This window comes from Leguminivora glycinivorella, chromosome 24 (assembly GCF_023078275.1).
Source record: "Leguminivora glycinivorella isolate SPB_JAAS2020 chromosome 24, LegGlyc_1.1, whole genome shotgun sequence".
NCBI lineage: Eukaryota > Metazoa > Arthropoda > Insecta > Lepidoptera > Tortricidae > Leguminivora > Leguminivora glycinivorella.
The window spans coordinates 8,792,268-8,818,708 of NC_062994.1; the positions used below are offsets into that span (position 1 = coordinate 8,792,268).

At 39.5% G+C, this 26,441-nt stretch overlaps 1 protein-coding gene across 1 annotated transcript; it reads left to right on the top strand.

Moving 5' to 3' along the window:
• Positions 1 to 10,911: 10,911 nt before the first annotated feature.
• LOC125238681 (androgen-dependent TFPI-regulating protein-like) lies at positions 10,912 to 21,339 on the top strand. Its single transcript, XM_048146077.1, has 5 exons — positions 10,912 to 11,011; positions 16,605 to 16,773; positions 17,543 to 17,689; positions 20,277 to 20,497; positions 20,965 to 21,339. The coding sequence occupies exons 2-5, from the start codon at positions 16,609 to 16,611 to the stop codon at positions 21,146 to 21,148; spliced, it is 717 nt and encodes a 238-aa protein (XP_048002034.1). The 5' UTR covers positions 10,912 to 11,011; positions 16,605 to 16,608; the 3' UTR covers positions 21,149 to 21,339.
• Positions 21,340 to 26,441: the final 5,102 nt, after the last annotated feature.

A 26,441-nucleotide genomic window follows, 5' to 3' on the forward strand; every position in this document is an offset into this window, starting at 1 on the left:
TGTCATATTTATTGTTGCTATTTTCCACCCTGTTCGGATTTGTTAGACTCACAAGCGGAGTTTTTTGAATCAGTGTCCGATTATATGATTGAAAATGCCGATGACGCTTTTTTTATTGTGGGTGACTTTAATGTCAGTCAAGCGTTTTGGACAATGAACGTCTCTGCCAATGAACCTCACATGAAACTGGTAACCGGCCCCACTGGCAAAGTAACCGCGCTTGTTGAAATGCTTAGTGCCTTTCTGTCGTTTAATGATATACATCAGTTCAATGGCATATTGAATGAAAATGGTAAAGTATTGGACCTAGTTATGGCGAACATGACTTGTGAAACTACTCGATGTTTGTCACCTTTGGTTCCTGAAGATAAGCACCATCCGGCCCTTCAAGTAATAATTAAAAACGTAAGCTTTTCCGAACTAAAGCCACCTCCACGGAAGGTACGCCTCTTCCAAGCTGCCGATTATGAAGCTGTTAATTCTGCGCTGGCAGAAATCAATTGGAACAGCTGCCTTGATTCGGATGACATTGACCAATGTGTACAAAAGTTTTACGATATTGTAGAAAGTATCATATCTAATCACGTTCCTTTGAAAGCTGTATACTATAATAATAAATATCCGGTTTGGTATTCTAAAGCTTTAATAAAACTTATTTCTGAAAAATTAAAATTCCATAAAAGATGGAAAATCTATGGTCGTCTGGATGATTACGATACGTTCTCGATGCTTCGTAACAGACAAAAAGTAGTACAGCAGTCGTGTTATGAGAAATATTTAAAATTGGCAGAATCAAAAATTAAAATTGACAGTAAATATTTTTGGCGCTTTGTTAAATCAAAGACGAACCACTCGAGTATACCAAACACAATGCAACTTGGAACTGGATGTTCAGCTGCTACCACGGGGAATAGTATTTGTAATCTATTCAATCAATACTTTCAATCGGTCTTCGAACCCCCTACTTCACCATTAGTTAACTCTCAGTCAACCTCCTCTGTCGATAACAGCGTGGTAAATTTAAGTAATGTTGACATAACCCATGATGTAGTTTGTAAGTACCTGAGGAAACTCGATACTAGGAAAGGAGCGGGTCCTGATGGAATCCCTCCAATCTTTTGGCGACTCTGTCGGAGCCAGCTATCTGCGCCCATAGCTGCGCTTTTCAACATGTCCTTGCATTCAGGTGTTATGCCTAAACTGTGGAAGCGGTCATTTGTGACCCCTGTTTTTAAATCCGGAAATAAACATGACGTACAGAACTATAGGCCTATTTCTAAACTTAACACAATACCTAAATTGTTCGAAAAAATAATTTATGATCAAATATTCCCTATTCTCAGACCACTGTTAGTTCAAGAGCAACATGGATTTATCGATAAAAAATCTACAGAAACTAATCTTTGCGAATATGTCGATAGAATCTTGTCGGGCATGAATGATGGTTACCAGATCGATGTTGTGTACACCGATTACTCTAAAGCCTTTGACAAAATATCTCATTCTATACTTTTACAAAAGCTAGAGTCAGTCGGAATTCATGGCAATCTCTTGCGATGGGTTACTTCGTATCTGCGGGACCGTTGTCAGGCTGTAGCTATCAAAGGTTTCTGTTCTAGTTTTGTCCCTGTCAGTTCAGGCGTCCCTCAGGGATCGCATTTGGGGCCTCTATTTTTCAATGTCTTTATAAATGATGTGACATCCCATCTGGTATCTTCAACTTGCCTTTTATACGCCGACGACAAAAAGATACTAAAACTAGTTAAGAGTATAACTGATTGTCATGCGTTACAGGAAGACTTAACTCGACTGCATACATACTGCCAATTAAATCACTTGCACTTAAATATTAACAAATGTAATATAATTACATTCACCAGAAAAAAACAAGTTATTTACTACGACTACCATATAAATAACACGCCATTATGTAGAGTCTCTACTATTAAAGACTTGGGTATTCATCTGGACAGCAAACTATTGTTCAGCAGCCATATTACGAGCATAGTAAATAGAGCCTTTGGTTTACTTGGGTTCATCTTGAGAACTTGTAAAGCTTTCAAAGAACCAGTCACATTGCTGACACTCTTCAACTCGCTAGTCCGACCAATTCTGGAATATGGTTCATCTGTATGGAACCCTAATTACAAGTGTTATATTAACAGTATTGAAAAAATTCAAAAGAAACTTATAAAACATTTAACATACAAAAACATTGGGTCAACTCAATCGATAAACCTGAAGGATCTGGTATCGCTCGAAAGCCGGCGCACATTAAAAGATCAAATATTTTTGTATAAAATTTTAAGAAGTTTAATCGACTCCCCTTATTTGTTAAGTAGACTTAGCTTTAAAACTCCCCGCCTGAACACACGACGTAAAGATAAATTATTTCATATTCCCTTCAGCAAAAATAAATATAGATCGAACTCCTTTTTAATAAGAACATGTAAATTTAATAATGATATTTTCTCAAACATAGATGTATTTAACGACTCCTTGACTAAATTTAAACATCATGTGCTTTTGGTTTTAAATGAACAAATAAAATAAGATTATAATTTTAAGATTGCACCTTTATAATTTGAGCTGTAACCCCTTTATAACTTTTATTGTGTAATTAAGTAGTGTGTAGAAATAGTTACTTATCTTTTTTTTTTTTTTCTCATTAATGAAGCCATTGACCTAATTTGACTGTTGTTGTTAATTTTAAATTTAGTTATACCGTATTAGTTAGTCTTTAATGATATATTAAGTGGTGGCAACTGTATTGGTTCATAAATTATGTATTTACTTTAGCTATAAGAAACATGTACCGTTTGTGCCCAAATAAACATTAAAACAAAACATATTGTGATTTTTGTGTTTTGGAACAGCATGCATTTACGTACGGAACAGTGACATTTGGTGCAGTGGAACTGCTGATGATGGTCAGAACGGAACTCTTATCCGATTGCAATAATCTAAACATCCAAATTGTAAAGAAATCAATTATTTTTGTAGTCGGTACTAGCCCTGTTCCTCGCCTTGCTATTGCCTGTTTGCCCCACCCAACCATATGCAGATAACCATGGGCAGGAAGGCAGTTTTATTTTTTTTATGATAAAGAGTTTTTAGTGGTGGTGGTCATTAAAAACCCTGTTGAGAATGCGTTTACGAGGAAGGTTGTCAGATACATAAGTTCCTAAAGACTGTATCGTTAAGTATGAGGACAACTTTGAGTAGCCGTATTTATTTGCTATTATATTTTTTTCTTAAAACAAGACATAGGCATGATAAGGCACATAATAAGGTTCACATTTTGTCCTAGAAACTCGACGTGAAGCAAGTGGTTTAGACAGTATTGACTTAATCCTCCCGAGTAACAATTACGATTCCGGACAAATGCTACTAGAAAATTCACAAAGTGCGTAAAAAACGATACGATTGCGAAAAAAAATTGTACTGTGTGAACCTCAACGACATATGATCCACAAAGCAGAATATCTGGACATAGTCTAGCCATAGTTATTTTTAAGAAATAAAGTTCAGGATCTGTGTATGGCGGCCATTTAGAGAATGTGGCATGGTGCATCCTCTAACTCCGACTTTGATGTCGAATTTAACTATCATACACTGTTTATATCGATTTGGTTTAGGCACTGTTCAAACACCGTGAATGTCAGTTAGACTTTGGCCTATGGCTAATTTTTTTATCTGTTTCTCTCATCCTGCTTGCATCAAAAATTTACGACAATCCGGAACGTTGCTCAAAATAGCGTTTTTTTTAATTATATAAATTCACCGCATTTATTCTGCAAGTACCCAATTGAAAAACCATGAAGAGGACTCTTAAAGAATATATTTTGGCAGCACCTTTGTTTGTTGAAATCGTACAAACAGTCATTGAAATATTCTCAAATTAAGCCAGATAGGGGTTGTCCGAAATTTATTTGCTAGACCTTAATGAAAGTACCATAAAGTCTCTAAAATAAAAAAAAATTAGACCTTCTTATATCAAATAGTGCTTACCAATACCTTCAGATCATACTCTCGGAACATAATAATATAAAATTATGCACATGTCAACATTTAGACGAGGTTTGTTTTGTCCTTATACTTATCGATACAGTCCTTATTAGAGAAAGTGGGCATAAGAGGAACAGGCCGTTTGAGGAAGTGGCCATCAGAGGAAAAGGCCATGAGAGGAAGTGGCCATTAGAGTAACAGGCCGTTTGAGGAAGTAGCCGTCATAGGAAAAGGCCATGAGAGGAAGTGGCCATAAGAGGAACAGGCCGTTAAAGGAATTGGCCATAAGAAGAAGTGGCCTTTAGATAAATGTGGCCCTTCGGGGAACGTTGTCACTAAGTAGCCCTTAAAGGAAGTGGCCTATCGGGGAAGTGGCCGTTCATAAAACTTGGCCTAAAAATGAAACTGGCCCTAAGTGACCGGATCCGGTAATCTCTGTCAAACAAGTCTGTCAGTAAATAAGAACAAAGAAAACTATATGCATCCTTTTCTTTAGGAGAAAAGGATATCTATAGTCTTTGTTCTTATTTACTGACAGACTTGTTTGACAGAGTATATATTATTTCGACAATGAGGACTGCTATTAAGTAGGTAAAGTCAGCTGCAGAGAAAAGTAGACCCCCTTGCATACAAATTTGTATGCGGGGGGTTCTACTTTTCTCTGCAGCTGACTGTACTGTGCATGTTTTTTTTTCTGATGATGACGTTGTCCTAAGTATTATTTATTCTGTGGCATTGTGTCAGAATTTGACGTTTAAAAACAAATGACTCTAACATTGCTAGGTGAGGAAATTACTATGAAATTCCATTACATATCATCCTCACCCAACGAACCAGATACGTAGTACTTCCTGGGGGCCGATTTTTGAGTCTCACGGCGTTCGAATTCAGAAAATTGTCACTGAAAATAATAGGCAATTCACCGTTTTCAACCGGTATTTTAGTGAAAGTGAGACTCAAAAATCGGCCCCCAGACCTAATTTGAAGTACGTAATGACAAAATTTCATTGCAAGTTTGAGAAAAGTCATTTTGTGAATTACTCAGACATGCGTAGAATATCAAAATTGCTCACTAAACAATTGAAGGCGTTTTAGTTTATAAGATAAAAACGAACCTAACCAAAAAATTAAAATTTTGAAAAACCCCCGATTTTCATGAAACATGGCTAAGGCCACTCCAGACTAACTTAGCTTTCAAACAAAAAAAATCTAAATCGAAATGGGTTCATTAGTTCAGGAGCTATGATGCCACAGACAGACACACACACAGACAAACAGACAGACACGTCAAACTTATAACACCCCGTCGTTTTTGCGTCGGGGGTTAAAAATACGACCCATACATTTCACGACTTTTCTCTTGTCGAACAAAGTCTATCTAATAACTTAAAAATAAGTTCAAACCAGAAAAATATTAAGTGCATTACGATACAAGTGCGGGAAAGTGGTAATTCGAAGCGAGGAGAGATATATTAAAACATGACCGAAGGGAATGTTTTAAATTGACTGGAATTACGAATTCCGATTTCCGTACGATACATGTGCCAGGGGGCCGATTTTTGAGTCTCACGGCGTTCGAATTCAGAAAATTGTCACTGAAAATAATAGGCAATTCACCCGTCACCGTTTTCAACCGGTATTTTAGTGGCAGTGAGACTCAAAAATCGGCCCCCAGGAGTGAATTTGTAATATCCGAATTTCCTATACTAATATTATAAATGGGAAAGTGTGTGTGTTTGTTTGTTTGTCCGTCTTTCACGGCAAAACCGAGCGATGAATTGACGTGACTTTTTAAGTGGAGATAGTTGAAGGGATGGAGAGTGACATAGGCTACTTTTTGTCTCTTTCTAACCCCCCACTTCCCTAAAATGGGGGGTGGGAGTTTGTATGGAGCATTCCGCAATTTTCGAATTTAACGCGAGCGAAACCGCGGGCAAAAGCTAGTTGTTAATAATGTACTATTTTTAACCCCCGACGCAAAAACGAAGGGGTGTTATAAGTTTGACGTATCTGTCTGTCTGTCTGTCCGTCTGTCTGTCTGTCTGTCTGTTTGTCTGTCTGTGTGTGTGTCTGTCTGTGGCATCGTAGCTCCCGAACGGATGAACCGATTTAGATTTAGTTTTTTTTGTCTGAAAGCTGAGTTAGTCGGGAGTGTTGGAAGACTTATTTTGCAACTCACGCACGTGTATCCATTTGTTGAGGTCATTTATATCTTTAGAGTTATATAGAGACCGTGATTACCTTTTTGATTTTTGTCGAGCTCCCGATATTTCGACGCAGAGTCCCGATATTTCGGGAGCTCGACATAAATTAAAAATGTAATCACGGTCTATATAAGTCTAATCACAGAATTAGATAGAAGAAACGAGTTCATTTATTTGTATGGCGGCCGAGCGTGTCAGATTTTGTACTGAAGTTGTTACTTGCCTGTGATTTTAAATATGTCTCAGGCCCTTGAGTGTTGATAAGTTTTATGTTGTTGCAATTAAATATCATGTAACGAGGCATTTTTAATGTTTTTGTTGACTTCAACTTACAAAAATTGACGCCCGAAAGCTGCAAGCTGCGATTAAAGACGGACAACTCAGTGGATTTCACTGAGTTCATTTGACACGCTAAGTAGATACGTTTGCTTGATCTATGGTTTATATGACATCTGTGAGTCTAATAATAACCTAACCACAAAATTAAAATTTTGAAAAAACCCCCGACCGCGATATAGTTTACCAATTTTCATGAAACATGACCGTGTTGGCAAGGGTGGTGGCGGCGTAGCTATTTACCTTCGGAGTACCATTCCTTACAAATTGTTAAATTCCACTCCATCTCTCTACTCTGGTTCAGCGGAGTGGCTATTTATCGAGGTGAACGTCAAAGGGGTCAAGGCATTGCTGGGTGTAGTTTATAGTCCTCCTACCGTTGACTACTTTTCTCATCTTGAACGTATTCTGGAATCCCTAAGTTCTGACTACACACATCACTTAATCATGGGGGATTTAAATACCGATCTCATGAAAGACTCGACACACTCTCGTAAACTTAAGACGCTACTACAATCGGTCAGTTTTTCTCTTATCCCCTTAGGTCCGACTCATCACACGGCATCAACAGACACATGGCTCGATGTCATTATCACTTCATCGCCAAATCTTGTCACCAAGCATGGTCAGTTCATGGCGCCGGGTTTCTCTCATCATGACCTTATATATGCTTCCTACAAAATCAAGGCTCCCAAACGTAAGCCAGCTCTAATTCATATGCGTAGCTTCGCCAAGATCAATACTGAGACTCTTTTAAAAGACGCCGCTGCTATCGATTGGTCTCCTGTGCTCTCCACTTCTTTAACTGACGTTAAGGTTTCTCTTTTTAACGATGCTATTTTGGGGCTTTTTGATAAGCATGCGCCTGTTCACACAGTTAGAGTAAGGCGTCCTCCCGCCCCTTGGATCACTGAGGATGTCCGAATGGCAATGCGGAAGAGGAACAGAGCTTTCGGGCTCTTTAAGCGTGACCGCACAGATGTAAACTGGAGTGCTTTTAAAGCAGCTCGAAATCGTTGCAACCAGATGGTACGTACAGCCAAGCGACGATTTATTCATCGCAATGTTTCTTCTTCGTCTATGGCCGACGTCTGGAAATTTCTGAGGTCAATCGGCCTGGGAAAGCCCTCCAACAGTTTTAATAGTAGCACATTCTCTCTCAACGATCTTAACGGGCATTTTTCCTCTGCTCCTTCTATTGATACCACTATCAAGGCCACTACTATTTCTAACATCTCTTCTTTGCCTTCCCCTATCACTGACTCATTCTCTTTCAGCCCTGTCTCCGAATTTGACATTAAGGTCGTAATTAAAGCCATCAAGTCGAAAGCCGTAGGTTGTGATGATGTCAGTCGTCACATGATCGTGTCTGTCCTTGACTGCGTGCTTCCTGTGATAACTGACATTATCAACTCCTCACTGGCCAACGGTGAATTCCCCTCTCTCTGGCGTAAAGCATATGTGATACCGCTGCCCAAAATTAGTAATCCCACTGCTCTCAGTAACTTTAGGCCCATTTCAATTCTCCCTTTTCTTTCGAAAATCGCGGAAGCGGTTGTTCACAAACAACTTTCGGTTTTCGTTTACTCGCATAACCTTTTAAGCCCTTTGCAGTCCGGTTTTCGCCCAAGCCATAGCACCAGCACTGCTCTTCTAAAGGTCACTGAGGATGTCAGGCGGGGGATGGAGAGTCAAATGGTCACGGTTCTTATCCTAATTGATTTCTCTAACGCGTTTAACACCGTTGACCATGACATTCTCCTTGCCTTGCTGAAACATGTTAGTGTTTCTGAGATAGCGCTGAACTGGTTTGCTGCCTACTTGCGGGGCCGTCAACAGGCAGTCCGAGTTGAGCGGTCTTTATCTGATTGGTGTGATCTAGAGACTGGCGTGCCTCAAGGAGGCATATTATCGCCTCTTCTTTTCTCGACTTTTATAAATTTCATCACTCCTGACCTTGGCTGTTCGTACCATCTGTATGCTGATGACCTGCAACTCTACGACCAGTGTCTAGTGTCTGACCTTCCAGCTTGCATTGCTAAACTTAATCTGGACCTTCTACATATCCAGCAGTGGTCTGAGAGGTTTGGCCTCTTTGTAAATCCGTTAAAGTGCCAGGCAATAGTTATAGGTAGTTCCAAACAGCTTGCTAAATTAGACTTGAACACACTTGTTCCTGTAAACTTTAATGGATCCCCTATACCATTTAACGAAAATGTTAAAGACCTTGGTGTTCTTCTAGATAATACCTTGAGTTGGAGGGCACAGAGGTTACTGAAATCAGCCGTAAGGTCATGGGATCACTCCATTCTCTTAATAAACTGAAGCACTTCCTACCAATCAAAACGAAAATTGCATTAATTAACTCTCTCATACTGCCCATTATTGATTATGGTGATGTGTGTTATCCGGATTTAAATGGGGAACTTCTCGATAAGTTGGATCGCCTGCTTAACAACTGCATCCGCTTCATATTTTGCCTCCGCAAATATGATCACGTTTCCTCTTTTCGTTCTCAGCTTGGCTGGCTTCCCATTCGACAACGACGCAATAGTCGCTTGCTTTCCACTCTTTATTCTGTGCTCAACGACCCACATTCTCCGGTCTACCTCAAATCCTTTTTCCAATATTATGGAGTTTCTCGCGACCGTCAACTTCGCTCTACTGGCAACATGTCTCTGTCCATCCCTCCTCACCATACTGGGTTCATGTCACATTCGTTCACCGTGCAAGCGGCTCGTCTCTGGAACGTACTTCCTTATAAAATTAAAAGCGCCCCAACTAAGTTCGCTTTCAAAAAATCCTTACGAGAAAAATCCTTACAAAAAATTCTTTGCTAGCAGAATGAAAAACTCTTAGTTTCACATGTTTCGTATATATATATATATATATATATTTATTTGGTATGTATAGTTATATGTATGTATATGTATTTGTAAATTATATGTGTACTTATGTTTAGTTTATTTAGTATGCTTTCTTTTATTTCCTTTGTTTTGATTCTACTGTTGAAATTGTAGCACCGCTCACAGTCTCTCTGCTTAGCCTTGAGGTTGACTGGTAGAGAATGCCTTAAAGCATTAAGTCCGCCTTTTGTACTACAAGATTTTCTTTTGTGCAATAAAGATTAAATAAATAAATAAATAAATAAATAAACATGACTAAGAACACTCCCGACTAACTCAGCTTTCAGACAAAAAAACTAAATCTAAATCGGTTCATCCGTTCGGGAGCTACGATGCCACAGACAGACACAAACACAGACAGATAGACAAACAGACAGACAGACAGACAAACGGACAGACACGTCAAACTTATAAATGTAAATTGAGACTCCAGTAGATGTCGCTACACTCCACCTTGAGGCGTTTAAAAAATGAGGGAAGGCATGGATAAATTCGCATACGTCCAGGCAAAATCGTGGGTAGCAGGTTCGAGTTCTGCCCAAGGTGTGAATATTTCCATTTTTCCTTTAATTTAAAAATAAGAAGAAGGTACAGCTGACCACATGAATTATAGAACGTGTTTCCGGTATCACTCAAAACCTCAGACACCCCAACAGATTTTTATTTTTTTAAATTCATCTAGAGTATTCATCTTTTAATCTGATGGTTACTTTTTTTAAATTGAATTTTTAGATTTCTGTACAGCTCTACTTGACTTTTAGCTCTACACTCAATAAAATAATTGCTAACTACCATAATAAACCATAAAACTATTTATTTGTGTACGTTACTGCAACGACATAAGGTTTACCAATAGACGGCTAATAAGATGTCATTGTAAAACACTTTAAAGCTTTGTCACAGTAAACTTCAAATTGGACAGGTAATCGCAGTAAGCAAATTTAAACCCAATATTCAGAATGACAAGGTTGTAATTAGGTACGAGTTCAATTTGTTATGACTTATGATAAACATTAAGATTTAACTGACAAACAACGTCAAACTCGTAGCGGAAAAAATAATCGCCCAAGTAACCAGCCAGTATTAATACCCCTAAATACGGAAAAAGGTATACAACCTCTAGCAATGCGATATACACAATGTTGTATTACGAATACAATAGAATAGGCACGTAAAAAATAACTAATCATACCAATTTAAATAAAAATATTACCCCCATCAAGATATAGCTCTATCGATTCTACTCTCGATTCTGAACAAACAGTTTTCAGGTTTTTAGTGTTAAGTGAAACACGGTGTACATATGACGTTTTTAATTAAAAGATTACTTATTGTCTGCGCCATTATCCATAAAATTACAATTTAAAAATCAGCCTTATTAACAACCGAGAGTAGGTATGGCGCCTTTTTACCGAAAACGTCAATACAGGTTATTGTTTACCGTACGATGCGCGTGAGTGGCTCAGTTGCTCACCGTTACACCAACGGCATGGACGTCGCTGTTACTTTTACTTAGTATCGTGGAAAGGGTATAAATACGAAGTATTTTAGTAACAGGTAAGTAACAAAATACTTTATACTCGTAACAATTCATAATCGCAGCGCAAGTGCCTTTTCATCACACCAACTGATAAAGGCTTACTTTGCTATTCGTAAACAGATAACAAAATATCATTTTATCCACAAGAGTGCAAAGTAATTTCATACAAATTTTAACTTGATATCTTGAGCTGGCTGGTAGAAATTACCTATAAATGATGATTTTGAATTATAAATATTGAACAAATTGATAGATTTGATTTAATTTGATGTTGTATAGTCAGTATTCTGTTCGTGTTGGTGTGGTGAAAAATTTTGTGTTTCACTCGGCGGCAAAGTTTGTTAAAACTTCGTGCCTTGAAACCCTCGCAACGCTCAAGATTCCACATTTTGAACCACTCGCTACGCTCGCAGTTCAATATTGGAATCTTTCGCTTGCTCGGGCTTCAATATTGGCACGTGCGGTTAAACAATAACTTTGCCCCCTTGTAAAACAAATAACTATTGCTTCTTACATCCTACCACACCTCGGACACTGGCGATCAAATATATGAAAGTGGCGCGTTCCTCGCACACAATCTAAGCTCGTGTAGGTGAACGCGTACTATGCTTGTATGAGTGAAATATGACAGGTCGACTGTTCGCGTTTTTGACAGGCGGTAACTGTGAGGTAACCGAGAGGGGGTGGGCGGCACTTTCAGCGGGGAGAGGGAGTGGCCATACTGTACGATAGTACTCTTTATTATACTGTGATCCTACACTGATGATGCCTACAATTTTTTTTTTTCAAAATGGAGAGAAAGCCTGTGTCCGAAGACGGGCGCTTTAAAAGGTTGCTATAGTATAGATAGATAGATAGATGGTTTTTGCCACTTCCAGGCTGCGAAACAACGCCAATTAGTATTATCCGTAAAAGGCTCATACATTTTAGGGGTACACTTTTTTGTTTGGGCTTTGCCAGTCCCGGTACGTATATCGTCCTTAATATTACATATTTATCGTACTTACAGCATAAATTAAATATAACAAGATCATACCATCCCATACATTAAAATGCGACCGCCTACGAACGCGCTTACACTCCACCACACATAGATGGCGCCACAAAAAATGCCTTGTTGCTACCGATTATTTGTAGATTTGCATTAAGTGTCAATTCCGAGCCGTAAATCTATGTCAAAAGTGACACTTAAAACCATCTACAAGTATTATCGAAAGGTACAAGACATTTTTGTTGTGGCGCCATCTATGCGTGGTGGAGTGTAAGCGCGGTCTTAGGCCGTTTTCACATTATCCGATCCGATATCGGATGTCGGAAGGATTTCAATGGAAAAAATCCAAGATGGCGCCTGTAATGTATGGGATATCGGATCGGATAATGTGAAAACGCACTTAGGCGGTCGCATTTTAATGTATTGGATGGTATGATTTTGTTATCTATGCTTACAGTTAAAACTACACAAATACCTGTCGCCTAGAGTAGTCTAAAATAAGTTGGTAGGTTCGGTTTTTTTCCTAATACGAGTAGTTTAAATATGTGTACCTATTTTAAAATTATTCAAAAAACATACCTTTGACACAGTCACGTTTTTTGTGTTAGTTTTAATTGTTAAGTGTACTTAATATGTTAATTTACTACAAGAAAATTGTCATGTAACCTTGCCGTTATGTTAAACATGACGTATGAAAAATAACTAATTTGACAAAAAAAATACTACTAATAGGAGTATACAATTTCAATTTCAATTTAATTTCAATTTATTTATTCAAATAACAAAATGCACCTTACAGCTAAAGCCAAAGCGGCACAAATTGGAATACATTACAACGTTACATTATAATTTATAAAACAATACACTGATAAAAAACAAGAAAACACACAGGTAAAAAAAAAAAACTATGGGATGGTACTCTGAGGCATCTCTCTTTCTAACATCTTCTTGCATTCTGTTATAACTTGCCCCATCGCACTATCAAAGAGATCGCACTGGGGCTGTGCCTCGAGCACGGAGTTGAGCAGCGTGAGCGCGCGCGCGATGGGCGCCTGCGCGTGCGCGCCGCGCCCCACGCCAGCAGCGGGTGCCGTCGCGCGCGGGTGTACTGATTAGGTACAAACAAGCGCACACAGACTTCAACAAGTTTTATGCTATCAATTTTATTTCTAAATATTTGTAAAACGAATTTGGCTAAAGAGAGCGACCTTCGTAATTGCAGAGAGTCATACCCGAGTTGACCCTGCAAAAATAAGGTGGGATACATATAGGGATAAAATACATACATTTTCTTGTACAAAGCCCTGAGGTACATTTTCTGGACCTGCTCTAACATTAAATTATATTTATGTTCATGCGGACCCCATACTACCGAATTCGTCTCCAATAAACTGCGGACTAGTGCAACATAGAGCACGCGAGTGGCGCACACGCTCAAGGACCCAGAATTACGCAAAACGAATCCTAGCCTCTTGTACGCCGCATCAGACACCGCCTGAATATGGTCATTAAATGTGAGTGCAGCGTCGAAGAGCACACCCAGATCGCGGACGCGAGTTGACCGCGTCATACATACATCGCCAATGGCATACCCGTACTCAACTGGACTAAGCGATCGTGAAAAAGTCATCACCTCACACTTACTCGAATTAAAATATAATTTGTTTTCGAGGCTCCAACGATAGACCGCATCTACATCCATCTGTAACTCCTGACAATCCTTCTGACTTTCGACAGATCTAATTATCTTTACGTCGTCAGCAAACAGCAATAGTGTAGAGTGATGTACTCGTAGCGGCAAGTCGTTTATGAGCAGTACAAAAAGGAACGGGCCCAAATTAGACCCCTGACTAATACCGGAACGCGTCCCATAATCACCAGATACATAGGGGCCGTATTTGACATACTGCGTCCTCCTGGAGAGATAGCTCGCGAACAACTTAAGGAGTCTCGGAGTAAATCCCATTTCTCCTAACTTTCGAAGAAGAATGTCGTTGTCCACGCGGTCGAAGGCTTTTTGGAAGTCTAGGTAGATGACATCGACTTGAGCCTTCCTATCTAACTCACGTGACAAGATCTGGGTTAGGGTTAGCAGATTAGTTGCCACAGATCTTTTGGGCAGGAACGCGTGTTGTGCATCGGTGATATGAGCAATACATTGAGGAAGCAGCCTTGCTTGAATAGCTGACTCGAAAATTTTGGCTAAGACACTTAAGATGGCAATAGGACGATAGTTTTCTACTTTTATTTTAGAGCCAGCCTTAGGAATGGGTGTTACCCTAGACCTCTTCCATACTTCTGGATAGACTCCTGAATCTAAGATAAGCTTAAAGATAAACTTAATCGGAGTGACTAAGTCCTCAATGCAAGCCTTGACTAGAAACGCCGGTATCGCGTCAGGCCCAGGTGCGGCACTAGACTTTAACTTTTTTACGGCGTTTCTTATATCAGAGGAAGTAAGACATTTAACGTCCACGAGCCTAGCATCAGCTGGCAAGCTGGCGCTGGCCACATGGGGATCTAGAGCTGGAGTATCTGGCAAAAAAACAGAACTGAAGTGATCTGCAAAAGCAGTCGCAGCAGCAGGACCTGAGTACTCTATATCTTCACGAGTTACTTTTGGCTCTACGCCACCTTTGGAACGGAGAGAGTTCACGTATGACCAAAATTGAGATGGTTTACAGGATATCTCCTTAGATATCTGTCTCATATAGTTGGTATGCGCCTCGGTTATGCTCGTTTTAATTTTGGTACGGAGAAGACTGAAACGTTCGTACACTAACCGGTCTCCAGATTGCTTCCACTGACGGTGGAGTTGCGATTTTAATTCGATGTCGCGGATTATGGCCCTAGTGAAAAATACTGGATACGCTCTACTACTTACTCGCTTTCTACATTTTTGTGGAAAACACTTGTTAAAAATCTCATAGAGTCTATCATTGAAGTATTCTACTGCATTATCGGTATGAGAAATTTCATACAGCGAATCCCAGTTCTTATCCCTGATTTCACAATACAGCATTAAGTAATCTCCCTTGCCAAAATTCCAATCTTTGTAGCTTCCGATGTTAGAGGGTTCTATAACAACCTTATCGGATGCAAAGATATAGTTTAATTCGACTATGATAGGAGGATGGTGAGGGTCAATTTTTGATAGCACCTCGTGTGAGCTAGCGGAACGCACAAACACCGCACTTCTCAACTCCCTACCCGTGAGCACTACATCTAATATTCTTTCATTAACATTCAACACGGTATTATATTGATAAAAATTACAAGTGTTTATGAAACATTGAAATGACCTTTCGATGTTTGAAGAAGCACTAAACAGATTTGTATTTTCATATACACCGTGTTATGGGCGATTGGGAAAGTGCAAGCGACAGGGTTGAGTGGAGGAAAAGAGGGATGGCCTTTGCGTCAAAATCCAGAAAACAGTGTGTATTTCACGGAAGTTATTCTAGATAACCTACTTAACCACAAAATTAAAATGTTGAAAAAACCCCCGATTGCGACATAGTAGACCGATTTTCATGAAACATGGCTAAGAACACTCCCGACTAACTCAGCTTTCAGACAAGAAAACTAAGTCTAAATCGGTTTATCCGTTCGGGAGCTACGATGCCACAGACAGACACACACACAGACAGACAGACAAACAGACATACAGACGAATAGATAGACAGACAGACACGTCAAACTTATAACACCCCTTCGTTTTTGCGTCGGGGGTTAAAAACTATTAAAAAAGTAAGTGAATGGTCGTAGCAAAATTATTGCATGCAACTGTGTTTAACCGAGTAAAAGATACTCGTGGATAGGCTTGTGTAGGACATGTACTAATAGTACAAAAGACACGATTCCCTGCACTGTACTAGACCGAACTACTCCCAAATGATTCTGCTCTCTAGTACATTTAGTACACTCACACACGCGCAACAGAATGGGAGCGAAAGGAGCGAAGAGCCGAGGAGTGACAATGACAGCAAAGCGATCCGTGCGATCCGACCGAGAGCGCGCGAAAACGGCCGATCAGCTCTCGGCTAGTACGAGCGAGCGTTACTGTACGTCATATGCACAATTTGTCTTTCGCTCTCTCGGTGTACTACTGTCCTAAATGTCCTAAAAGAACGAACTAGTACACTTCGGAGATCGTACTAGTTGGGAGCGATCTTTTCAGTGAACGAGCAGGCACAACTCTACTCGTGGAGTCTTTATTGACAACTAGCTATTGCCCGCGGCTTCGCTAGCATTAAATTCGAAAAGTGAAGTGGGGGGTTAGAAAGAGACAAAAAGTAGCCTATGTCACTCTCCATCCTTTCACAATTAAAAAATCACGACAATTCGTAGCTCCGTTTAGCCGTGAAAGAGGTATCAACAAACAGACACATTTTCCCATTTATAATGTTAAGTATGGATTTTCGAATAAGTAGTTTCGAACAAGTTGTAAGAACTTGTTTTATGTACTACATTCTTGCAAATGAATAAATGATTTAACACCACAATGAAACCCCACAGTCGACTTCTACGACACTCACGGGAGGTGTTAGTGAATTATATTCATAATATACAGTAAAATAATTAATAACCTATTAACCATCATTTTTTTTAAATTTCAGCAGAATGGCGGCCATCCACATGCGAATGCTAGGCTACTTAGTCACCTTAGCAATGCATGGAGGCAACATGCTGGTGATGAACAGCTTGCTCCAGGGCCCTGTGATGGAGGACCCTAATATCAGGACCTTCAGCGCGATGTATAAGCGGTTCTTCACTGTGTGGACCATGGTAAGTGCAGTAGTTTACAATAACCCCGCCTTCACACTCACCCCATGTTACACACTATACTAAGATACAGCGATGTATATGCGGTTCTTCATTGCAAGGACAATGGTGTATTCAGTAGTTTACAATAGCCCCGGTTTTTCTATGTATATAAGTATGTATTTATCTATATAAGTATGTATATCGTCGCCAAGCACCCATAGTACAAGCTTTGCTTAGTTTGGGGATAGGTTGATCTATATAAGGGGTCCCCTTTATTATTTAATATTTTATAGTAACCCCATGCAGACACCATACTAAGATACAGCGATGTATAAGAGATTCTACACTATGTGGACTATGGTTAATGTTTCCAGTAAAAAAACAGATAACCATCATACATCTATGATAAAATAAACTACTCCCAACAAACTACAACACGCAACTCGACTTACACACCGCAAAACACTACATTTCTAACTAACTGATTAACAAACGAAAGGAAATGACTGAAGAGTTAGAGAAAAACTTAATTTTAACAGTTTTTATTGAAATAAAACTATGGAAACGGATTAAATCGCGTATAATTAATTTAAAATTCATCGACGTTTCGAACTCTTTACAGCGTTCGTGGTCAACGGGTGACTGAGAAAAAATTACAATGTGCAAAAGCTACCCACATACAAGAAATATTAACGAACCATGACCACAAATAATATAGATTTTTAAGGCAAGTTTTTATTGGTCAGTCTCACCCCGTGTTCTAACTCACCCCGTTTATACTTCATTCCAGTTCCTGCAACTCTTTGTGGCATCGCTCGGTCTTACGACCGACTACTACACACTGAAGTATAGGAACAAGAAGGAACCGCAATGGTTGGGCGTTATGAGAAGCGTCAAAAATCGTATCTTCGCTGCTGTCCTGTGGCCTACGGTTTTTGTAAGTTATTTTAATGTATTCGCTTTGCGTGTAAGGTTGCAGTCTGACTGCAAGCTCATATTGTGCGTGCAGCGAAGCGGGGTGCGCGGCGTGTGGAAACAGTTGAAGCTCATACAATTATCCAGTGCGCGTAGCCAAATGCACAAACGCTCACGAAATGCTAACGATATATATATTATTTTTTATACTACGTCGGTGGCAAACAAGCATACGGCCCGCCTGATGTAAAGCGGTCACCGTAACCTATGGACGCCTGCAACTCAAACAGTGTCACATGCGCGTTGCCACTCCATTAGAAACTTGTACATTCCCTTTTGCTGTGTTAAGTACACAGCAAAAAGGAGTGTACAAGCTCTAAGGAGGGTTCGGGTTGCCGACGACTCAAAGAACAATAGACGGAACAAGTTAGTTCCGTAATCTTCCTTAATCCAGTCCCGTAATCCAGCCTTACTCACCGACAGGAACACAACACTATGAGTAGGATCTAGTGCTATTTGGCTGCGGTCTTCTGTAAGGCGGAGGTACTACCCCAGTTGGGCTCTGCTCTAGATTCGAGCGAGACGATATCCGCTGTGCTGTGCCCTACCACACAAAGCGGAATATCATTCGCTATGCCCTACCTCCTATATCTCTTTCGTAATAATATCTCTTTCGTAGCTATCTATCTCTATCGCTCTTGCGTATTGGCGCGACTACGTTTCAGATTACGTTTCTGCGGCGTTTCGGTGGCGTTTCGTTGGCTACGGAGCTTGAGTCGACGCTGCATAGCGTGCACGTGGGCAAACTCATCCCGCTTTAAGTCAAGCCGAGCCGACCAAGCGTCCACTTAGGCCTCACACTAAAAGGTTTACCAATTATTCGATATATCTTTGATGTGTTTTACGTGTGGTGACGGGTTAAGAATTTCACCACCACCTTTCTTCCCGTGGGTGTCGTAGAAGCCGACTGTGGGATATGAGTTAAATTGTGGCGTAGGCGAGAGGCTGGCAACCTGTCACTGCAATGTCATAATTTGGATTCCTTTCAACCCCTTTTTGCCAAAAGTGGCACTGAAACTTAGTAGTTTATGTGCTCTGCTTACCCCTTTATGGGATACAGGCGTGATTATATGTATGTATGTATGTATTTTACGCGTATACATATAGATAGATAGATATAGATAGATATTTATTTATAAAACAATGTCAGTTGTGTTTGAATACATTGGTAGATTAGATTTACAAATTTCATTGAAAATACAAGTAGGATTATAACATAGCACTCTAGTTTGAGCCTCAGCCATTAATTGTGAGTGCGTTTAGTAAAACGTCCCACTTTGTCGGTTAGCATTAAGGCGAGATTGACTTGTATCTTTATATGAATAAACTGACAAAGCGGCTTTATAGCAATCGACAAAGTGGGACGTTTTCCCGTGCACACACACAATTTTTAACATTTTATAATAGCAGGCTAGAGGGCAGAAAAATTTAAAAGATAGTAGGGGAGTGTATAAGTTTATAATGGTTTGGTAACGCGCATGTGACACTTCTTGAGTTGAGGGCGTCCATAGGTTACGGTGACCTCTTTCCATCAGGCGGACCGTATGCTTGTTTGCCACCGACGCAGTATTAAAAAAAAGATATTGACGTGCATGACAATTAAGACTTAGCAGTAGCAAATTATACACAGACATAGTAGTTAGATAATTTACGTAACTAGCTATAATTAGAGACACAAGGGAAATGACAGCTATGTTATGTACGACATAAGCGCATAGCCAACGTACCAATAGTTTACGCTTTGTGGCGTATTATAGTGCTCTCTCTTTTTCGCACTAATACGGAAGAGCGGCAGAGAGAGAGAGAGACAGAGAGAGAGAGAGAAAGATAACTAATACGTTACGGAACGTGAAAATTTGAAATTTTGTCTACGTCGTATTTTATTAATTCATAGTGCGTAGTTTTCTTTGAAACGCAAAAATAGCGTATAACAAAGGCGTTGCTCACTTATATCCAATAACCCCATTTTAAACCCCCTTTTGCTGTAGCTCCACTTTATTCTGATCGCTCTAGTACTATGACCGCAGTCTAAAATACCCCCTTTAATAGGGCTTTCTAGTTATCGAACAATAATTAGCCACGGTAAACCTTGTCTCTAGTCACCCCGTTTTTACTCCTTTATTCCAGCTAGTCTCAATGTTATTCAGTAGGCCTAGCACATGATGGCCGCGGGAGTATATCGCCGCGAGATAGACTACCCGTCCTTATGTCATTAATACAGTTAGAAGAAGACGTGGCATCTATCTCGCGGCGACATACTCCCGCGGCCATCATGTGCTAGGCCTACTGGTCGCTTTACCACTACGACCTAACTCTGATCTACCCATCTTCAGTTTTATCTCAAATAACCCCGTTTTTAATATTTTTAACAATGATTACACTATTATCATTGTTTGTAGTAACCCCGTTTTTATTCTTTTATTCTGGCTCGTCTCTAGTCTATTCTGGTCTGTCTACCACTACGACAGAAGTCTAATTTACCCTCTCTTCAATTTTATCTCTAATAACCCCTTGTTTATAATAACCCTGTTTTTACTCCTTTGTTCTAGCTCGTCTCAAGTCTATTCTGGTCGCTCTACCACTACGACAGAAGTCTAATTTACCCCCTCTTCGCCGACAAGATTCTCAGCAGCACCGCCAACCATATCCTACACACGGCTGTCATACCACTGGTGGTGTGGGAGGTGATATTCCAACCACGAAGTGTGCCGAAGAAACATGGGGTTAATGTGACCATGTTGACTGTTTATATGTTTGCGTATTTGTTTTTGTAAGTATTTTTGAGATATCGTTATACATATAAGTCAAGCTTGTAAACAGAGTGTAAAGTGTTGTTTTAAAAGTAATTATTTCATAGAAGTTTGACGTTTATTATAAAACTGAATGTCATTTATATTTCTATATAAATAAATAAATATTATAGGACATTCTTACACAGATTGACTGAGTCCCACAAAGCTCATGTAGGATGTGAGGGTTCACTTATACAACGACGTCCACGACATACGTAATAAACAAATACACAGAAAAAACTCATTACTCAGGAACAAATATCCGTCCCGCGACGTAGCAGGCAGGGTCACTACGCGCTAGGCCAGACCGGTTGTTAATAAACATACCCTTTTTGTAATGTAATTTATTTGGTTAAAGAATGAGCCGATAATATTTAGAGTAACTTATCGTATGGTTTTGTTTGTAGTAAATAACTTTAATAATAACAGTATTTTTTCTTTTCAGAATGTACTACACCTACATTGAGCAAGGCATCTGGATGTACCCCATATTCGGCTTAGCATACAACAAACACATCTGTTTCCCACTCATCATATCTGCCATAGGCGTCATGCTATTCATATATTATCACATGCAGTGGTTTTTGACTAGGATAGTATGGGGATCGCAGGTGAAAATTAAAAAATAACGCGATAAGATGTTGAGACCTTAAAAACGGGGTGACTTTGAACATGATGCTGGCAGAGGTGCTGAGAAAGCGATAAAATGGGGCGACTTTGTAAAAAGTTAGATAGTTTATTTGTGATACCTATATGAATAGGGTACATATTATTCCATAACGTCTTTTATACTGTCTTTGTATACTGTCAACCGGTGACTAGGGATATAGGAGGTAGGGCATAGCGAATGATATTCCGCTTTGTGTGGTAGGGCACAGCACAGCGGATATCGTCTCGCTCGAATCTAGAGCAGAGCCCAACTGGGGTAGTACCTCCGCCTTACAGAAGACCACAGCCATTTGGCTGTGGTCTTCTGTAAGGCGGAGGTACTACCCCAGTTGGGCTAATAGCACTATATTATATATATAATATTAATAGCACTATATTATATATATAATATTAGCCCAGTTGGGCTAATAGCACTAGACCCTACTCATAGTGTTGTGTTCCTGTCGGTGAGTAAGGCTGCCAGAGCTCAACGGGGGTGCGGTGTGCTGATTACGGGAGGACTTACGGAACTAACTTGTTCCGTTTATTGTCCTTTGAGTCGTCGGCAACCCGAACCCTCCTTAGAACTTGTACACTCCTTTTTGCTGTGTACTTAACACAGCAAAAGGGAATGTACAAGTTTCTAATGGGGTGGCAACGCGCATGTGACACTGTTTGAGTTGCAGGCGTCCATAGGTTACGGTGACCGCTTTACATCAGGCGGGCCGTATACTTGTTTGCCACCGACGTAGTAAAAAAAAAAAAAAGGGATGGCCGGATTTTTTTATACTGTCAACGGGTGACTAGAGATGCCTAGTTATTTTTATGAGAAAGGAGGCAAACGAGCAGACAGGTCGCCTGATGGTAAGCGATCATTGCCTCGCATGGACACCCGAAACACGAGATGGGCTGGAGGTGCATTGTCGACCATTAAGATGGGTGTACAGTCATGTCTTGAAGGTTTCTTGGTCGTATATCGGCCCGGGAACACCGCAGGCGACTGTTCATTCCACAGGTTATTTTTAAAATGTGATTTACCATTGGATAGAAAATAATAGTACATTTTTGTGTGATACCTATGTACATTTTTGTCGGTATTTGTAAGTAAAGTAAATTACGTTATTTTATCCCTATTCACCCCAGCCATCCCTATTCACCTCCGAATGATGATATTTTTAATAATGTAAATTCCTCGATTTTAAATCGATGTGTAAATTGTACAAAATGAGCAGCCCTAATAAGTATTTTTAATTTACTTATAAAACGGGGTGAGATAAAATCATACCCCATACTGTGATGAATAATGACTATGATAACATTATTAATAATAGATAAATAAGTTTAATTATTTAAAACAAATATTACGGGTGAGGTATAGCAATTTTAATAAAGATTTTTTTACGAAAACTGCATCTGTGTTTATTCCTAAATAAACTAACCTAACCTAACCACAAAATTAAAATTTAGAAAAACCCCCGACCGCGACTTAGTGGACCGATTTTCATGAAACATGGTTAAGAACACTCCCGACTAACTCGGCTTTCAGACAAAAAAACTAAACCTAAATCGGTTCATCCGTTCGGGAGCTACGATGCCATAGACAGACACACACACAGACAGACAGACAGACACGTCGCGTTGCGTCGGGGGTTAAAAATACTAATTCATAAGATTCAAATTAAAATATTAAAAGCTTAGGACTTTATAAAGTACCTAAAGTACCTATATTGTGGGTACAAATAAATATTTATATCTCAATACTTACATGGAAAACATTCATAACTCAAGAACAAATAGGTGCCTATGTGGGCTTTGTGTGTTCATCATACAAATAAATGCCCTTACCTGAATTCGAACCCAGGACCAGTCACACTTCAGATAAGCAGGCACGTCAGATAAGTAATACTAATAAAATTATTTTATTTATTAAATATTATTGCATTGTCAGGAATGTCAGGATAATGAACTGTAATTATCATTAATAACTTTTATGTGGTAATTACCGCACGAGACTACTAATTAGTGCATATCGGAAAAGTAAACATTACAAACCTCTGTTCTCTGAATCATAGGAGCCTGGGGTCCGCTTTGACAACTAATCCCAAGATTTGGCGTAGGCACTAGTTTTTACGAAAGCGACTGCCATCTGACCTTCAAACCCGAAGGATAACTAGGCCTTATTGGAATTAGTCCGGTTTACTCACGATGTTTTCCTTCACCGAAAAGCGACTGGAAAATATCAAATGACATTTCGCACATAAGTTCAGAAAAACTCATTGGTACGAGCCGGGTTCGAACCCGCGACCACCGGATTGAAAGTCGCACGCTCTTACCGCTAGGCCACCAGCGCTCAACGAGGGTGCGGTGTGCTGATGACGGGAGGACTTACGGAACTAACTTGTTCCGTCTATTGTCCTTTGAGTCGTCGGCAACCCGAACCCTCCTTGGAACTTGTACACTCCTTTTTGATGTGTACTTAACACAGCAAAAGGGAGTGTACAAGTTTCTAATGGGGTGGCAACGCGCATGTGACACTGTTTGAGTTGCAGGCGTCCATAGGTTACGGTGACCGCTTTACATCAGGCGGACCGTATACTTGTTTGCCACCGACGTAGTATTAAAAAAAAAAAAAAACCTCTGTTATGTGCAATTTTATGTACCCATATCGTTCGACTTCTCAGACTTAAAACAGTTCGTAAATTGTTTGTTGTGTGTGTGTTTAACCTCACGTTGTGTGTGTGATACCCGAGAAAGTGAAAGATTCCACTTTTTGAACCACTCGCTACGCTCGCGGTTCAATATTGGTGAGATATATACAGGGTGGGATAAAAAGGACCATTCAAACTTTACATAGTGACTTCTGAGGTCATAATGAACAACTTTTGTTATGGGACCAATGCAAAAATCACGAAAAAAATTTGGCCGTCATCACTTTTGACAATTTTCTCCGTATTCGGGCCATTTTTTCGAAGTTTTCCACGCCATTTTTTTTCGTTTGAAAATTTTTACGTGGTTTCCACTCAGAAACGCGAGCTCTTTCAATCCTAATAGGAGAGAGAAGTAACCCAAGGTTTCTTTCCCATTCCGTTACCATTGTTTCATATATTTTGTATGGCGGTAACGAAATGGAAGGTTTGAAAAATGTATGGAAATTTTATGACATTTAATTTTCTCCTATCAGAATCGAAAGACAATTCTGAGTATGAATCGCGTAAAACACACCCATTGTTACAAAAACCGGCCAAGAGCGTGTCGGGCCACGCTCAGTGTGTAGTTTTCCGTATTTTTCTCAAAAACTACTGAACCCATCAAGTTCAAAACAATTTTCCTAGAAAGTCTTTATAAAGTTCTACTTTTGTGATTTTTTTCATATTTTTAAACATATGGTTCAAAAGTTAGAGGGGGGGGGGGCACTTTTTTTTCCTTTAGGAGCGATTATTTCCGAAAATATTAATATTATCAAAAAACGATTTCAGTAAACCCTTATTCATTTTTAAATACATATCCAACAATATATCACACGTTGGCGTTGGAATGAAAAAAAAATCAGTCCCCACTTTACATGTAGGGGGGGTACCCTAACAAAACATTTTTTTCCACTTTTTATTTTAACACTTTGTCGGCGTGATTGATATACATATTGGTACCAAATTTCAGCTTTCTAGTGTTAACGGTTACTGAGATTATCCGCGGACGGACGGACGGACAGACAGACATGGCGAAACTATAAGGGTTCCTAGTTGACTACGGAACCCTAAAAAAGTGGGGTGGACAGCTTTAAAAAAAATTGTCAAAATTTATTAGCACCACATCTAGCCGAAAAATCCGAAAATCAATCAAAATAATACACTACCATCTAGGCGACCGTACATTTTTCTTGATAATCCCGAGGTACGGTTTTTTTCTTAGACTTTTTGTGTTTATACGGAGTTGTACAGTAAGTATGCAAGGGTTTCAAAGCACTAGGTAATACTTTGCCCCCTTGTAAAACAAGTAACTAAGTATTCAATTTATGAATGTTTTTGGAAAAGTATAAGTATACGTCTTTGCCTATTACAAAAAATCTATTGGTGGCGGTCGTCAATTTCCAAAACGGTCATAATTTGAGCTTCGATATTCATATGCGACCTACTTATATGAATTTAATTTATTTGTAACTGTATATTTTACCATACAAATGGCAAACCAGTTGGGCGCGCTGTCACACCGCCGGCGCACGCGCACTCTTTTAACTGTTTGAGTCAACTGTTAAATTAACGTGTTAATAAGTAACAACACACAAAAACAAAATACGTAAATAAAGCTTGTCTATGTGTGTGCAGAAGTTACGAAAATATTTCTTTTTTTTTATCCCTGTAGAAACTCTTAGTTAAGAAAGTTTTTACTAACTTATAAGGAAAATACTGCAAGAAAACGTACAAAGTGAGACTCGACATACGTTTTTAGGTATGAGAAATACCTAGTGGATGGAAAAGTGTTATTTGTGTTATCAAGACAAAATCATGTAAGTGTTAAGACGCCTAGTCTTACAAAGATGACATATAGAAGAGAAATTTCGACGGCTTCCGCTGTGGCGAGGTGGCCTAGGGGTGATGGCGTTTGGCCCGGATTGCTAAAAGACGCCGGTTCGAATCCGGCCTTCACCACTGGTGGTGCTCGTCATTTTTTCTTTAATATATGACATCTTATTTCGATTTTTAATTTCATGTAAGTGTTAGTTATGTTAAGTTGGTACGCCTTTCAGTGTGTATAAATATTTCTATACTTCTAAATATACACCCTGTTTTTATTGAATTACGTTAACTTTAAGTCATGGGTGGCTCTTTAGGTCAAATACAATTAATTTCTCTAAGAAACTAGCGTCCTCACTCTTACGGTTACCGAATAATTAAAAAAAAATATTTAACTACTGAACACGTGCGTGGCATCCCTTACCACTTCCTTATGCTATTTGCTTTGACATTTGCCGTCAGACACTTGACACTGACTTTAGTGTTATAAATTATAATTAAGGTCCTCTTACACTTATTAATTCATTTATTATGTATGGAAAAGAAAAAAAAAACTTTTTAACCTCCGACGCAAAAACGACGGGGTGTTATAAGTTTGACGTGTCTGTCTGTCTGTCTGTCTGTCTGCCTGCTTGTCTGTCTGTCTGTGTGTGTGTCTGTCTGTGGCATCGTAGCTCCCGAACGGATGAACCTATTTAGATTTTTTTTTTGTTTGAAAGCTGAGTTAGTCGGGAGTGTTGGTTTTGCGTAATTTTTCAGGACG